General features: G+C 59.7%; 1 protein-coding gene and 1 pseudogene across 1 annotated transcript in view; one reads left to right on the top strand and one right to left on the bottom strand.

Annotated features, from left to right (window-relative positions):
• The window catches only part of LOC136570728 (uncharacterized), a 2,607,743-nt pseudogene that overhangs the window by 1,252,383 nt on the left and 1,339,460 nt on the right, over positions 1–15,900 (top strand).
• LOC136570729 (uncharacterized) overlaps positions 1–15,900 on the bottom strand; it is a 2,347,277-nt gene that overhangs the window by 1,104,162 nt on the left and 1,227,215 nt on the right. The window contains 1 exon segment of the mRNA XM_066571173.1: positions 6,219–6,226. Coding sequence (XP_066427270.1) covers positions 6,219–6,226 — 8 coding nt within the window.

The raw sequence follows: 15,900 nt of genomic DNA, 5'->3' as shown, positions 1-15,900 counted from the left end.
GGCTGTGCAAGGACAGTTTTCTGTGCAAACATGAAGGACTTTCAGGGGGGATGAAATACGGCCTCACAGTAGAAACAGCTGGGTTGAACACTCTTTATTCCACCTATGAATCTTTCCTTTTAAGAGCAACAGATTCCACCATTCATTAAACCAGAACTTCTTGTTGTTGTTGTTGTTGTTGATGTTGTTGTTGTTATTTTGAGGAACAAAAATGACCTTTCTTGTTTATTTTATTAGCATTTTAAAATCTTTCTTGTTTATTTTATGAGCATTTTAAATCATCTTGTCACCCACTGCATGCGTGAAACATGAGATGTTACCAAAGTGTAGCTCACTTCAGACAGGGAGTGCTGATAGTTGGCAGATCTGTACAGGTGTCCTCATCCTGGGTGCATTGGATGTTATCCCATCCAAGCAGGCAGTTTAACACAAGCAGCTATTTCACTGAGCTTAATTAACAACAGAAATAAAAACTATATCTTTATAGCAAAGTTACTTTGACATCTACCATCACTCAGCGAGAGGTTTATTGTTATGGACACATAACATTGGCTTTTTGCAGAGATTAAAATGGATTTTCTATCTGTGGTGTTAAAGTAACTTTGTTATTGTCTTGGTTTGAAAAGCCAGGTGTCTGCTAAGGAAGGCAGGAGCCTCCCCTGGAATGGAAAATGTAAACCCCTCCCTCTGAATTGTTATAATTTTGAAATTAAGGAGCTTTCAGGCAAAGATATGGGAATAGAAATAACAGTTCTTTTATAGGAAAAATTAAAAATATAAATGCAGTAGTACAAACGAAAAAAAAACCCCACTGACAGAGTCAGAACAGGACGTGACACCCTGTGGGTCAGGGTGCTGGCAGCAGTCCCATTCAGTGGTGGCTGCAGCCCTCCTGCAGTGCCAGGTGTGGCTCTGTTGGAGCAGGGATCCTGGAGAAGGGTGGAGTTTTCCTCTGAAGGTCCAGGGCTGCTGTAGATGGGCCTGGGAATCTTCCTTCCTCTTGGAATCCAGTTGGAAAAGGCTGATCCTCTGGGAATCCAGTGGAGAAGAAAGACAGCTGCTCCTCTGGAATCCAATGGGAAAAGGCTGATCCTCTGGGAATCCCGTGGAGAAGAAAGACAGCTGCTCCTCTGGGAATCCAGGAGGAAAAGGCTGATCCTCTGGGAATCCCGTGGAGAAGAAAGACAGCTGCTCCTCTGGGAATCCAGGAGGAAAAGGCTGCCTACAGTGTTCCAAATCTCAGATTCTATCCAGGTAGGAATGCTTGGCTCCTCCCCCTGGGCAGAGCATCTCCCAATGGGATGATGTCATTTAATCAGCCATGCAGTGACACTCAGTGGCACATTACCAGAAGATAATTAATAATTAATGGCCTATTAATGGAACACACCTCCCCAGAGGGAGGATTGGTTGTGGAAGAGAGAAACTGCCCAATGAACAGAACATAACTGCCCCACCACTGACAGATGGCAAACAGAACACACACTTATCTTGCAGTCCAGGACCTGTCCCCACTGGCTGCCCCCATTCTCCAGAGTTCATGGTGTCCAGGGAGGCTGCAGCTGCCGGTGCCGGGAACAAACGAGACAGGTCTGGGTTTCAGAAAGCTCCAGAATCCATTTCTGACCCATGAAAGACAGGGCAAAGGCAGGGCCATGGGGCTTTATAGGGTATCCCAGGGCTGGAGTGTGGGTTTGGGTCGGGGGAGGAGTTCTTAGCAACACAAGAAGGGTGAGACCAAATTCCTGCCTCTTAGACACAGGGGCACCCCACACAGAATGTGTCCCCAAATCCTTAATTCCCCCTCAAACACCTCTGAAACGGTGGGACTTGAGACATCTTTGATCACTTTCATTCTCTAATAACACTGATGCTGTTAGTTCCAGAGTGCCCAGGATCCGCCTGGCAAGTCAGCTCTGGCAGGAAGAAGGCGGCTGCCAGGGGGCTGCTTGTGGCCTCTGACAGCCCCATTGCTCAGGGCTTGCCAGCGCCCCAGCCCCTCAGGCCCTGCCCCAGCGCGGCCAAGCTGCCCGGCAGCAGCGCCGCAGCCCCACAGCAGCTCCAGAGCAGCCCCATGCAGAGGCACCTGGGAGCCCTCAGCAAGGCAGCCAGCAGCAGACGGGCAGGAGGGCACGAATGGCGCTTCCTGCCTGGCACAGGGCTTGTGGCCGTCTCCAGGCAGCGCTCTGGCAGGGATCCCCGCAGCTCCGGCCCCTGCCCAGCCGCTCTGTGGGCAGCACAAAGGCTTCAGCAGAACCACCAAAGGCCAAGGGCCTTCTGGCCATTTCCCCTTGCCCACTGCACGCCTGGGCAGCTGGCTGAGCACAAGCACCCTTTATCCCTTCTTCCCCTAGGCCCTGCACACCCTGGGCAGCAAAAGAAAGATCCTGGCAGTCTGTGTATTAGAACACAGTCTATATTTACATGGTAAAGGAAAAAAAAAAAAAAAGAAAAGAACATTCTTGAAGTAAAAGAAAATTCCTCCTGACTCAGGTGGCCCCAGCAAAAAGAGCTTCTGGGATCAGCTCTCCACAGAGCTGCGGCAGGGCAGGCAGCCGAGCAGTGACAGACGAGGCCGTCTCTTCCATGCCCTGCGCAGGTGATTTCGGAGCCACTGGAAGCTGGAGATGGGAGCCCGCTCTCCTGACTTGAGGATGCAGAGGGTTTGAATTGCCAGGCTTATGACGGCAAGGCTGATATCATTTGTTTTGTCTTCAAGGGCTGCAAGAGAGAGCAACAGAGCCACGGTCAGAGCCGGATGTGCGGGGAGCCGAGGAGACCCCCCAGCAAGGGCCATGCCAGGCGGCTCTTGCCATGGCCAGGATGGAGCAGGGAGCAAGGCGATCAGGCCGAAGCTGCGGGCCAGCAATGGCCCCCGTGGCCCTGAAAGCTCAGTGTGCTCTGGCCACGGCAGCAGAGCCCTCCGCAGCCGGGGCAGGGCTTGCAGCTCCCCCCCGGCAGCCCCCGCTGCCAGCCCGCTGCCCTCACTCACCAGTGCAGATCAGCTGCAGCTCTCGCTGCTGCCCCCTCAGGCGCCGCCCGGCCATGCCTGTGAACACAGAGCCTGTCACGGCGGCAGCGGCACAGCTCCCTGCCAGCGGCGCTGCCGGCGCTGTGGCCACACGGGCTGCTGGCCCGGCAGGGCTCAGCCCGGCCCTTGGCGCACGCTGCCGCCCCAGGGCACGGCTGCCAGAGGGCGGCAGCAGCAATGCCCAGCCCAGGCGGGGCTCCACGGCACCGGGCCCGGCTGGCGCTGCCGGGGCAGCAGGCGGGGCCGGGGCCGAGCTGCGGCGGGCCGGGCCGGGGAGGGGGCGCGGGCTCGTGGCTCACCCATGAAGCTGATGGCCGCCTCTCGCAGGGGCTCCTGCGGGCTCTGCAGGTAGCGCAGGGCCCGGCGCAGGTGCTCGGCCGCTCGGCTCCTGTCCTCTGCCAGCTGCAGAGAGCGGCAGGAGGGAGGGCTTGGCGCGGGCTCAGCCCCTGGGCCGGGCGCCGCCTGCACCCAGCCCCGGCCTCCCCTGCCCGCACAGCCCTGAGGCGCGGCCAGCAGCCGCCGGCCAAGGGCTCCCGAGGGGAGGGGGCAGCGGGCCGGCTGCTGCCCGGGGAGCCGCGGTGCCGCCCCGCAGCCCCGCCGGGCCGGGGCTCCACGGGCACCCGGCTCGGGCCCTCGGGAGCCTGGAGAGGAGCCCGCGCGGCCTCTGGCTGCCGCAGCGGGCAGGGGCACAGCTGCCCGGCCCACACACTGAGCGCCGCCCTCAGGGGCCTTCTCCAGCCTGAGCCTGGGCCTTGCAGGCCCTCCTTACCAGGCACTCGCTGAACTTGCACAGTTTCTGCTCCTTCACCAGCTTCTTGAGATCCCTCCTCTTCATCAACTTGACCGCACAAAGCAGCGCTTCCCGAGAAGCCTGGAGAGCAGCAGGGACGCCAAGATGGCCCCACAGCCCAGGGCACGGCACCCGCGTCCCCTGCCATGGCCTGCAGGAGGCTGCGATCCAGCAGGCGCAGGGCAGGAGGCAGCCGAGCCCCCTGCCAGGGGAACAGCAGCAGCCCACGAGTCCTCACCTCTGCCACACGCTGATTCTCATCATGGCAGTGGAAGAAGAGTGCTAGCAGGCTCTGTTGCACAGGGCTTTCCAAAGGGTTTTCTCTCTCTTCCAAATACTCCATCATGTCTCGGAAGAGTTTGATGGAGAGCAGCTGGACCTGGCTATTATCCTGTAGGAAAAAAAAAGGAAAAAATACCTCAGCATTGGCTCCTGCAGGCCCCCTGGGCACAGGGCTGGAAATGCACAGGGCACACAGTTTCCAGGCAGCAGCCAGCGGCTGTGGCTGGGGGCACAGAGCCTTACGTGGTCAAAGTGTGGCAGGAGCGCCTCAGCCAGCTGCAGGGCAATGGGGGTTGACATCAGAATATGTGATTTGTGCAGGAATAGAAAGCTGAGTGTGATGAGGGTCATGCCAGCTATCTCTACATCATTGTCGCACAGTAGGTCCATGAGGTGTTGGGTCAGGCTCCACATTCTTTCAGCCTGTGCGGAACACAAGTCTGTGAAAGGCCATCCTGCTGCCGCAGGGCCCAGAGGCCAAAGGCCTGTCCCGAAGCACGCGGGCAGCTGAAGTGGGAGGCAGGAGAGCTGGGAGCAGCTGCTCCAGCGCCCCAAGCCCAGGCCAGGCCAAGTGACTGCGTTCCCAGCGCAGCTTCAGCCACCGCCCCCTTCTCACCATTGAGGGATCATCAATGAGCTCCAGCAGGACCCTGAGCGCCAGGCGACGCCTCTCCCTGCACTCGCTCTGCAGGTACCTTGAAGAGACCTTCACAACACTGGCACCACATTCACTGGCATCCAGGCACTCGAGGAGCTGAAAGGCACAGGCCAGTGATGGGGGAGCCAGCCAGCAGGAGCCCGGAGCCGCACAGGGCTGGGCCCAGGCAGCAGCAGCAGCAGCAGCAGCAGCAGCACAGGGTGCGGGCAGCGTCCCAGGCGGCTGCGGCTCCCAGAGGGCAGAGAGCTGGGAGGCAGCTCAGCCAGGCAGCGCTGCACACCCGGCTCACCTCCACAAGGAACGCCAGGGCGGGCAGATCCCAGTGTGGCTCCTGTGTGCTGAGCAGCCAGAGGAGGTGGTGTGCAATACTGGAACCCAACCCAAAACAAGCATGGCGCATCTCCCTAGGAGGGTGAAAAAGGGACCAGGAACCTGAGCAAATCTCTCCAAGGACAGGCTCGCAGAGCCTGCTGCTCTTTCACCACCATCCTGCAAGGGGACCTGGGCCCTTTAGGAGGTGTTTCCTCCTGTGCTCTCTCCCCTCCCAGCCTTTTCCAGTCTGCTTGGGCCGTCCCTCGGTGACAAGGCCCTGTGACCCAGGGCCACGAGGACTGTGTGGGACAGCCCGGGCACAGGGCACAAATGCTGGGAGCAATGGGGAGAAGGGGAGTCTCACCTGGCCAGCAGACCCACGGCATAGTGGCGGGTGTCAGCACAGAGCAGCGTGTCCCAGCCACGCTTGCATTCCACTGACACCACCACCTCCTTGTACTGCTTTCGGCAGAGCAGGGACTTCAGGGTCTGCACTGCAAACCTGTGTGCACAGCAAAGGCCAGGTCACCCTGGCAGCACTGGCTCCTTGGCAGGCCACGTGGCAGGGACAGGAGGACTGGCATGGAGCACCTGTTGGGGCTGGTGGCAAGGCCGTGCTCTTGCAGGCATTCCTTCCAGAAGGCATCGACCTCCTGTGGCATCTCTTCTGTGCTGAAGAACACTTGGAAGAGCAGATGCACAAATAGCTGGGGGAAATACGACGTCACTACACGTGGCACATGGGGCTCCTGGAGCATCTTCCACATCACCACGGTTGCCTGCAAGGGACAAAGGCCCTCGAGACAGCGCTCAGTGCCCAGGTGTCCCTGGGGCAGGGCCCGAGCAGGGCAGGGAGAGGCTCAGAGAGACCTTGGCAGCGGGAGCACGGGGCCTGGTGGGCCTGAGGCTGCCCCTGGGCCAGGTTTGGGCCAGCGCCTGAGGCAGGGAGATGCAGTGGGGGAAGGAGGATGGAGAGCTGCTGGAGAGGCAGCCATGTGGCCAGCAAAGGCCACTTGCAGAAACTCACAGCCAGGCCAAAGACACCCGTTTTGTCCCCATGGGAGGTGCACGTGCTGCGCTCTGGCCAGCTGCCCAGCACATCCAGGAGGATCAGCAGCACTGGCTCTGCAGTCCTGGACGAGCACATGATGGTCTTCCACATGGAGATGGCAGCTCTGAGGGGTTAGAGCTCTGTCTCAGGGGGGTCTCAGACACAGCACCGTGGCTTGGGCATCCCTAGGGGCCTGGGCTGACCGCCGGCTCTGCCTGTGCCCACTGGGCCTGGCCAGCAGCAGCCAGGCAGCCCAGCCCTGTGGGGACAGGCCCCTGAGGGGCGGCAAGGGAGCATGGCAGCAGGCTCAGGGGCTGACGTGCCAGGGCTGGGAAAGGCAGCAGCCAGAGGGCCCTGGAACTCTCTGTTGCTCAGACGCCTGGGCCAGGCGGTACAGGGTGATGGGCTGGGGAGGCCTGAGCCCTCTGGGCAGGTGGGCCCCATACCTGTCACAGGACGGGGCCACACGCAGGAGCGTCACCACTGCGTCACCTGGGTGTGCTCTGGTGAGATTCAGCAGGGCCTTGTCCAGCCTGTGCTGGGCAGAATCATTGGCCAGGAGCCATCGGTGAATGGACCTCACCATGGCGGGCACCTGGAGAAGGCACGGGGAGACTTGGAAAGCTGCCAGAGGGAGCCATGTCGCCAGGGTCCCCGGAGAAGTGCTTCCCTTGCCAGCGCACTGCCATGGCCTCAAAGGCTCCCAGGGACCAGCAGGCGTGGCTGGGGAAGCCACGGGACTCATGGGGGAATTGAAGCCTGGCCCCAGGCTGCTCACTTGTTCTGGCGTGGCAACAGCCTTCTCCAGGAGCAAATCCAGCAGGGCGGCACTGGTCTCATGACTGAGGAGCTCTGAGTGAGCTCTGAGCCCAGTGCCCATGGTGCTGGTCTCTTCCTGCCCAAAGCTCCGGATAAAGTCGCAGACGAGCTGTAGGAGAAGGGCAAGAAGCCGGGGATGTTGCATGGAGTGCTGCACACACGGTGCTGGGCTGAGCAGGGACAGCAGGCCCAGCCCAGGTGGGGGTGGCTGCAGGTACCTGCGCTGTTCTGCGGAAGCGGCCACGGCTGGATTCCTGCTCTTGTGTGCGCTCCAGGGCTGCATCTGGCAAAGAGCGAGCGCAGCCAGAGCTGAGGGGCTGCGGGAGAGGCCAGAGAACAGAGCCCAGCCCTGCGCTGCCCAGGCAGGGAGAGCCCCAGGATGCCCCAGGGGATGGAGCACGGCCACTGCGGGGTGTCTGCCCGGCCCCTCTTCCCTCCTGTCCATGGGCATTTCCCCAGGGGATGGCATGGCATGGCATGGCATGGCATGGCATGGCATGGCATGGCGCCAATTGGCACAGGCTCCAGCCCTGCAGGCCAGCTCTGCCACTCACCCTCCTGCGGTGGATGGAACGGCACCACCTCTTCTGTCTCCTGTGCTGGGGCAGCTCCAGGGCCTTCTTCTTCCTCCTCCTCCTCCTCCACCCGGGCCAGCTTGGGCACTCTCAGGGGTCTCTGCTCCATGGCTGTGCCTGGAGCTACTTGCAGGAGAGATGCCTTGGGAAAGCTCCGGGGCACCAAGTCCTACGCTCTGCCCTTGAGGGCAGCTGCAGAATAGAAGCCTCAGGAAGGCCACGGGTCAGCGAGTCCTGTGCTCTGGCCTCGAGCTCAGCTGCAGGAACAGCGCCGCGGAGAAGCTCCGGGTCAGACGGGAGCGAGTGCGCTGTGCAGGGGCTCCTCACGGCACCGCTCTGTCCCCTTGTGCCCCGTTGCGTGTTGCCAGCAGCCGGGCAAGCTTCTATTTCCCACATGTCACAAAGGGGCCTTGGACACCGGCTTCCGTTCCATGGCACGGTGACCGGGCTGCAGCGTGCCACCCAGGGCCCTTGCACACACTGCCTTCTGCCCCGGGGCTGCCCCCGGCCCAGCCAAAGTGGCCCAGCTTGGAAGGAATCCCTGGCCCCAGGTGTCTGAGACAGCCCGCACAGGATCTTTAGCAAGGGCTCAGAGCATCAGCAAACACTGCCCGGCTCTGCGGGCTCAGTCCTATCCCCATATCTTTCCCTGAGAGCATCTGAATTTCTAAATGAGAATCATTTGAAGGGAGGGGATTGACATTTTCCATTTCAGAGAAGGCTTCTGCCTTCCTTAGCAGACACCTCTCTTTTCAAACCAAGACAATTGTTTATCATCTTGCAGATCCGCACTTGCTGGGCAGCCCCGTTTTACACCCAGGGCGTGGAGAACCATTCCCAGCAACTGGGAAAATCCTAGCTGCTCCATCCTCCCAGAGATGAGCTCTCCAAATTTGCCCCGAAAGTGGCTCCAGCTTTTAGAGACCAAAAAGAGCAAGTCCCAGTGATTTGATGATAGTTTTAGCCCAGAAAGCCCTGCAGCTGATGGCACACTTGACAATCAGCAGGGGACACAGCTAGGCCAAAGCCCAGAGCTCTGCCGGGAGCCTTTCTCCTCAAATACCCTTCAAACAAACCTCCATGCAAGTCAGTTGGGAAAGTTTCTTCAAATGATCCATTTCTGGCGCCACAGAACTGCACAGGGTTCTGTGAAAGATTCTAAAGCAGCTGCTCTGGAGTCCAAGAGCCAGCACTAAGAGTCCTTGACACCTATTTGTAGCTAAATCCCACTTTGGGCAATTTGAAGGAGTTTGGAAGGAGCTAGAGAGCGGACCTCTGAGTTTTTCAGATGATGCCATTGCTTTTTCTTCTCTTCTACATAGACAGGAAGGGTGAGTTTGGCTCACATCTGCACCGCATGGCTCACAGGGCTGCAAGACTTGTAGTTACAAGAGCTTTGAAGGATTTCTTGGTCAAGAAGACACAGCCAACAAGGATATTTATGTTTTGGAGCCAATCCCTCAAGATTTTGTCTTACGGACTCATGCTCTCGGGGTCTCTCGCTGGTCAGAGTGAGCCCGAGATAAGTTCCAAAGTCTCTTTTCCCAGCCCGGTGCTCAAAGAAGGAGTCAGAGCTCTTCATTTCTGGCTCTCAAGGTTGTTTCTTCTATCTTATCTATAAAATTCTTTCTCCTGTCCTGCCAAGGTCTGCTCAGCAAGACAGTCTAAGGCACTCTGCCTGCCCCAGGGCGGTGTTATCTTTTTATCCTAAAAACTACCTGTACGATATTTACAATGACTTTCCAATACCTATCACCTATGTTAGACAGTGAGCTTCTACTCTTAACCATTCTAAAAGTGCCAACATCACAGCAGAAGATGGAGGCCAAGAAGAAGGAGAAAGGCTGGACACGCCCAGATTCCACCATCTTGCCCCCTGAAGCCCCATTCTAGAAACCCCAACAATCTATTTTTTCACCCTGGGATAAATTCACTGTCATTCTACTGAAACTGTCATGGCTCGCAATTCTTCATATAAGGTCGTTTTTTCCAAGGGCTAAATCAAAGGCACAGGGGTCTTGGGCTCTGTGCTAGGGTCTCTGAGCGCCCTGGGCAGGGGCTCGAGTCCTCCAGGGCAGCCAGAGGAATTTCCTGGGTTCTGACAAGTAGCCCTGTTGTAGTCCCTGCGTACAAGAGTTTACTTGATCCCTTTGATGCCAGAGAGCACCAAGAACTTGAACCTTGCTGGAGTCCAGCCCTGCCTGTCATGGAGAAGAGGGAAAAGATGAAGAACCTGGGCGGTGGTTGAGCCCAATTGGCATTTTTCCATTTCTGATTTCCTCCCAGCTCTTGCAGCAGGGCAACAACCCCATCACTGCAAAGCACTTCCTTTTGCAAGGCACACACTGACCTTGGTGGAAGCTCAGGGCTCTTGAAGGGGCTGCTGCAGTTGGCAACGGGAGCTGTTGTTGAATTTTTCACGTTGCTTAATCCCCCCTGCCAAATGCCATCAAGCGGTTGAGGAAGGACAAAAAAGATTACCCTGGAGGAAAGGAGGCCAAGAGCTTGGAAAAGGAGGAAAGAAACGCTCCGATGATGACAATGACAAAAAACCCAATTTATTTCTGACAGCAAATGAACACCGGCCGCTCTCCAGCCCTCCCAGCCTGGCAGGCCGAGCGGTGCCGTTCCCATGGCATGAGGTGCTGGCAGCCTGCGGAGAGAAACCAGAGAGCCACGGTCAGTGGCAGCAGGCTCCTGTCCCCCTGCCCTGCCATGGCCTGTGCCTGGGCCAGGCTGCTGGCTGTGCTCAGAGCCCAAACCTCCCGACCCATTCTCTGTTTTTAGAGAAGGGCAGCGGGGCAGGCCACGTTCCACCTCCTCTGCTTAATCCCGGCACAGCAACCTCCTCAGCAGCTGCAAGAGCGGGATGCCCGTGTGCCCGCTGCCGCCTGCCCGGAGCCCTTCTGCCAGCCGAGCTGTGGAGCCGGGTGCCCACCTCTGGAGAGCTGCTGCCAGGAGAGGAGCCGATCCCAAACCAGGTCCTCCTCCTTCTGGAAGGGGCTGTCCCTGCAGACCGTGGCCCCTGGGCCAGCGCTGGCAATGGACGAGCTCCACGGACACTGCAGGCACTTCCCCGTCCGGTCCAGGCACCAGGTGTAATCCTCCTGGGAAAAACAAAGAACAATTGCACGAAAGTCAATTCAAAACAAGACCTGGAAACAAGAAAAAGCACAAAGCCTGTCACCGTTTCATGGGCCTGAGGAGGGTCTGACCACTCCATGTGAGAATTAAACCTGTCCACGGGTGGGGAAAATCCCCACCTTTCCCACCCATAAATGCACCCCTTCCTCAAGGGCGTGCAGAGCAGACCAGCTGGGGCACGGCTTCGGAACCCGTCCCCCTCTGCCGCCCCCATCCACATGGATGGATGCTTTTGTCAGGCTGGCTGCCCCCGCCTCAGCCCATGCCAGGCTGGCTGGCAGAAGCTGTCAGCAAGGCCAGGAGCCGGCTCCCCTTCCACAACATCCATCCCCTGTCCTGCCAAAAAGCAGCTCGGCGGCCAGCGGAAAAATTAATATTCCCCAGCGCCGCCGAGCGGGGAACCTCCGGAGTGTGGCCAGGCCGAGCCCTGCTGTGCCTTGGAGCACCAGCATCCCCCGCCCCTGCGCCGGCTGGGGACTCATCTTGATTCCATCGGGGCGCAGAGCGTGTCCTCCAGGCAGGGGCCGCAGCCAAAGCCAATCGGCTCTGCCCCGCCAGCGGCCAGCTCCAGGATGGTGTTCCCAGCTCCACGTCGTGCTCCAGAAGAACGCGCCAGCTGTGCCCCGGCTTGCAGGGACATCACAATGCCTGAGCTGCAGGGGGATGTTTCCCCTGTCCCAGTCCGTGGCACCTTCACCACACTGCCACCACTTCTCCAATGGGACGGGCAGCACGGCGCCGCTCCCTCCACAGCTCGCGGGGACCAGCGGAAGCAGCATCTCCTCGGCTGCGCTCTCTCCTCAGCGCCGCGGCCGCAGGGAAATGCTCCGGGGTTTTCTTCCAGCGCCACGAGACGCGTGCCGCTGCTGCTTGCTGGGCTCCTGGATCCTACTGTGCACAGGGAGGCATCTCTGCTGTCTCCTGGGCCAGGCAGGGCTCCTGCAGCCAAGAATGCTCAAAAAGGTCCTCCAGTGCTGGCCTGTCTGTGGGCTCCATGCATAAACACCACCTGATGAGGTGTTGGCACTCTGCGGAGAGAAACCAGAAACTGCCGCTCAGCGGGACAAGGCTCCTGTCCATGCTCTCCCACATTCCACAGTGCCCAGGCCACACCAGGAGTGCTCAGAGCTGCAGCCAAAAGCTTCCTATCGATCCTCTCTTGCGGAGGACACCAGCACAGAGGCACAGGTGCCACCTCCTCCAGCTAAGCCCAGGAGATCCACCTCCTCACCAGCTGCAAGAGCAGGACGCTTATGTGCCAGCTGCCCCTCCCAACCCCGTTCTTCCCCTCATGCCTTGAAGGAGCATCCCCACCTTGAGACACCCAGGGTGGGAAGAAGAGCTGGCCCCAGACAATGTCCTCGTTGCTGTGGAAAGGAAGGTGCCCTCAGAGCAGCTCATAGAGCAGGATGCCCAGGAACCAGATGGTGGCTGGCTGGCCATGGTAGCAGCCAAAGAGGATCCACTCCGGTGGGCTGTACTCCGGCGTTCCTATGGGACACGGGCGCAGCTCATCAGGCCCATGCTGCTCCCTCCCTCCCAGCCAGCTCCAGTTCCACAACAGCCAGCCCCTGCCCTGCCACAAAGCAACTTGGCTGCAGCTGGCTGAAGATAGATTCCCCCTCCTTCCTTCCCTCCTTCCTTCCCTCCCTCTTCCCCCTCTGCCAGCCAAGGGGGGAACTCCGCTGCCCGGCTGGGCACTGGCTTTGGGCTCACCGGACATCCGGGTGTAGAACGTGTCCTGGAGGATCGTGCCGCAGCCGAAGTCGATGAGCTTCGCCTCGCCCGTGGCCAGGTCGACGAGGTCGTTCTCGGCCTGGATGTGGCGGTGCAGGACGCCGCGGCTGCTGCAGTGCCCCATGGCCCCCAGCACCTGGCGGAACAGCCCCCGCACCACGGGCTCCGTCAGGAACCGCTGCTCGTGCAGGAAGTACCAGAGGTGCTGACAACACTGAGGACGCTCCATGAGCAGCGCGAAGCCCTTGGGCACCTCGAACCAGTCCAGGAGCCGCACGACGCCGAGGAAGCCAGGCCGCGACACCTTCCACAGCAGCGCCAGCTCCAGGGCCACAAGGGCGCCCTTGCGCTGCGGGGGGACCGCGATGCCGTCAGCGGGGCCGATGCTGCGCCGCGCCTCAGGCAGCCCCTGCCCGGCCCCACCGCGGCTCGCCATGGCCCGGCCCGGGGCGCTGCGTGGCCCCCGCTCACTCCACGATCGCTGCCCTCGCAGCGTTCCGGCTGCCGCCCTGCCAGGCCTCGCCTCAGCCCCGCCCGGCACGCCCCGCCGGCTCCTCCCGCTGGCCCCGCTCACTCCCCAGCCGCGCCCACTCCGAGATGCGCTCCCGGGACACTCGCTTGATGGCCGCCTGCGAGCCAAGGCCAGCGGCGGGCTGAGCTCGTCACCTGCCGCCCGCCGCCGCCCTCCGAGCCGGCCCTGTCTCTTCCCAGGGCGCCGTCGGCATGGCAGGGACCGGAGTAAACGCTGCCGCAGCCGCTGCTGCCCAGCAGCGGGCCCTGCCGCTAGAGCTGCTCTAGGGGAGGCCTCTCCGCCCGTGCGGGTGGCACGGCGCTGCCGCTCTTCTGCCCGGGGCACCCGCCCGCCCGGCGCGCTGCTGCTTGCCGAGCTGCCCCGGGCTGCGGCGGCTCGGGGCCGGCGGCCGAGCTGGCGAGCGGCGGAGCTCGGAGCGGGGCAGCTGCCGGCCACGCTGTCGGCCACGGGGCGGGAGCCGGGCGGCAGCGGGGCGGCTGCGGGCGGAACCGCGGCAGGGGCTTCGTTCAGGGCCGGGGCCTCGGCCGGGGCTGGACCAGAGCCCGCGCCAGGCGCAGCCAAAAGCCCGCACTGCTCTGCCAGCACCAGAGCGAGCGGCTCTTCCAGCGGCGCCACAGCCAGGACGGAGAGAGCCCGGCCGAGGCAGAACCACGGCGGGCCGGGCAGGGGCGGGCACGGGGCGGCCCCGCCGAGGGGCGCCTTGCGGGACGCGGCATCAGCCGGGCTGGGAGAGGCGGAACACGGACGGCACAGCAAGGGACGGGAATAGCGTGAGTGTGAGAGGGAGAAGGGGATGTAGAGCGAGTGGGAAGTCGAGTGTAAAACCGATCGAGAGAAGCGCTGCTGCTGCTGCTGCTGCAGAGATGCCGGAGCTCGCGGCCGTTCCTCCGTTGGCCCCGCGAACCCAACGGAGGAGCCTCTGCGCGCCCCAAGGAACGAAAGAGAGAAACAAACAAATCACACCCCAAAGTCATTCCTATTAGAGAAGTAACCAAAGAAAACAATGTAGCAATAAAGAAGACTGTTGGCTTCTGGCTTCTTTCTTCTTTGCATGAGACCAAGCATTTCATGGGGAACAATTGCCTCTTCTGACAATTTTGCCAGAGTGGACAGGAGCAGAGCATTTACTTTTCAAGTAGAAAAGAGAAATCATGTCAGTAATGTCATCTCTGTCTCTGTTGACACAGTTGCAGGCTGTCAAAAGACATGGTCTGCAGTGTGGAACTTGGGGCCAAGTTTCTTTTTCTGCCAGAGGATGAGGAGGGGAAGTATCCCAGAATCATGGAGTCGTGGCTTGGTTTGGCTTGGAAGGGATCTGGAAAATCCCATGGCTGCAACCCCCCTGCTGTGGCTGGGGACCCCTTGCACTGGACCGGCTTGTCTAGAGCTCCATGCAGCCTGGCCTTGAACACTGTCAGGGACGGGACATGCCCACCTTCTCTGGGCAACCTGTTCCAGGAGAGTCTTTTTTCTGATCCCTTACCTAAACCTAATCTCTCTCCATTTGGATCCACGCTCCCTTGTCCTGTCCCTGCCTGCCCTTGTACAAAGTCCCTGTCCAGCGTTCTTGTGTGTTGCCCTCAGGTACTGGAAGGCCACAGCTGGATCAAGGCTGGGTCTCTTTCCTAGGCTGAAGAAGCCGAGCTATGTCAGCCTTTCCTTGCAGGAGAGGAGCTGCAGCCCTGGCACCATCTGGGTGTCCCTGCTGGGCCCCTGCTGCAGCGTGTCCACGTCCTTGCCGTCCGTGCCGGGGAGCCCGGCAGAGGCGGAGGCAGCGCTGCAGGTGCAGGGTCAGCGGCGAGGAGGAGACCCGGCCCTGGCAGCGGCTCCGGGAGCAGCGATTGGCGCTGGGCCGCCCGCACTGCAGAGAGCCGGGGCCCTTGTGCCTGCCCTTGTGCCCAGGGCGCCTTTCCCCGCCACCCGCCCGCCCGCCCGCTCGGGGGAAATGCCCCCTGTGCCGCCCCTCAGGGCCGCCCCTCGCCGCTGCCCCGGGGCTCCCGGCGCCGCCTGGAGGGGCCCAGGCCTCGGCCTCACCCTGCTCAGCCCGAGGCCTGGAAAAGCAGATTCAAACACCCACCCAGAAAGTGCCCCAGGATGCCAAGGTCAATCTTTTGTCACCAGCACGGCTTTGCTATCAGAGTCTGGACGGGAGTAGAAAATCACCAGGGGAAAAGAGCATGAACAAGTTCTGCCTTGGCACTACCTCAAGCTGTGGGGTACCCGTTGTTGGTTTCACTGGCTCTGGATTGAAGGCACTTGAGACAGTAATTCATGTTCAGACTCAAGTGTTTATTATTTCTTATCAGTAAAACAGCCTCATTACTGGGAGTTCAGCAGCTTTTCATTAGAAGGCACAAAATGGCCAACAATCTCTTGTTCCAAGGTCTTTTAAGACTAAACTATCCAATTAAGAACTGACACCTAGATTATTTTCCCTTTTAACCTAATAACTGATCCCAAAGAGCCTGCAATGTGGAATTTCTGCCCAATTACAAAAAGCCACCCAAACCCATGAAGAAGAAGGAAGAAGCATGAAGAAGAAACCCAGGACAAAACACTGGGCCCTCCATTTTGCTTCCATCCACAACATACTAAAAATCCCAAAACCTCAATTTCAAAGAGTCAGAATGGACCAAAGCCCAAAAACTGGAGGTGATAAGAATGGACTAAAACCACAACCAAGGAATCTGCATCGCCCTGAAATACCTTTCCCCTTACATCAGCCTGGTGCATATTCATAGAGCCTCCTGCATATCCATAAACTACTTTACATATTCCAGGAATGATTTTACATGGCCCCTCCCTGGGTCTGCCTTTTCAGAGCATTTGTGTTCTTGGCTGTGGTTTTGGCTCCTTCTCTTTATCACCTCCAGGTTTTGGGCCTTGCTGCACTCTGCCTTCAGACGGGGAGTGCTGATAGTTGGCAGATCTGTACAGGTGTCCTCATCCTGGGTGCATTGGATGTTATC

Source organism: Molothrus aeneus, unplaced genomic scaffold (assembly GCF_037042795.1).
Source record: "Molothrus aeneus isolate 106 unplaced genomic scaffold, BPBGC_Maene_1.0 scaffold_36, whole genome shotgun sequence".
Lineage (NCBI taxonomy): Eukaryota > Metazoa > Chordata > Aves > Passeriformes > Icteridae > Molothrus > Molothrus aeneus.
Note: the sequence above shows the minus strand (reverse complement) of the source record. Positions and strands in the feature narration are given on the sequence as shown.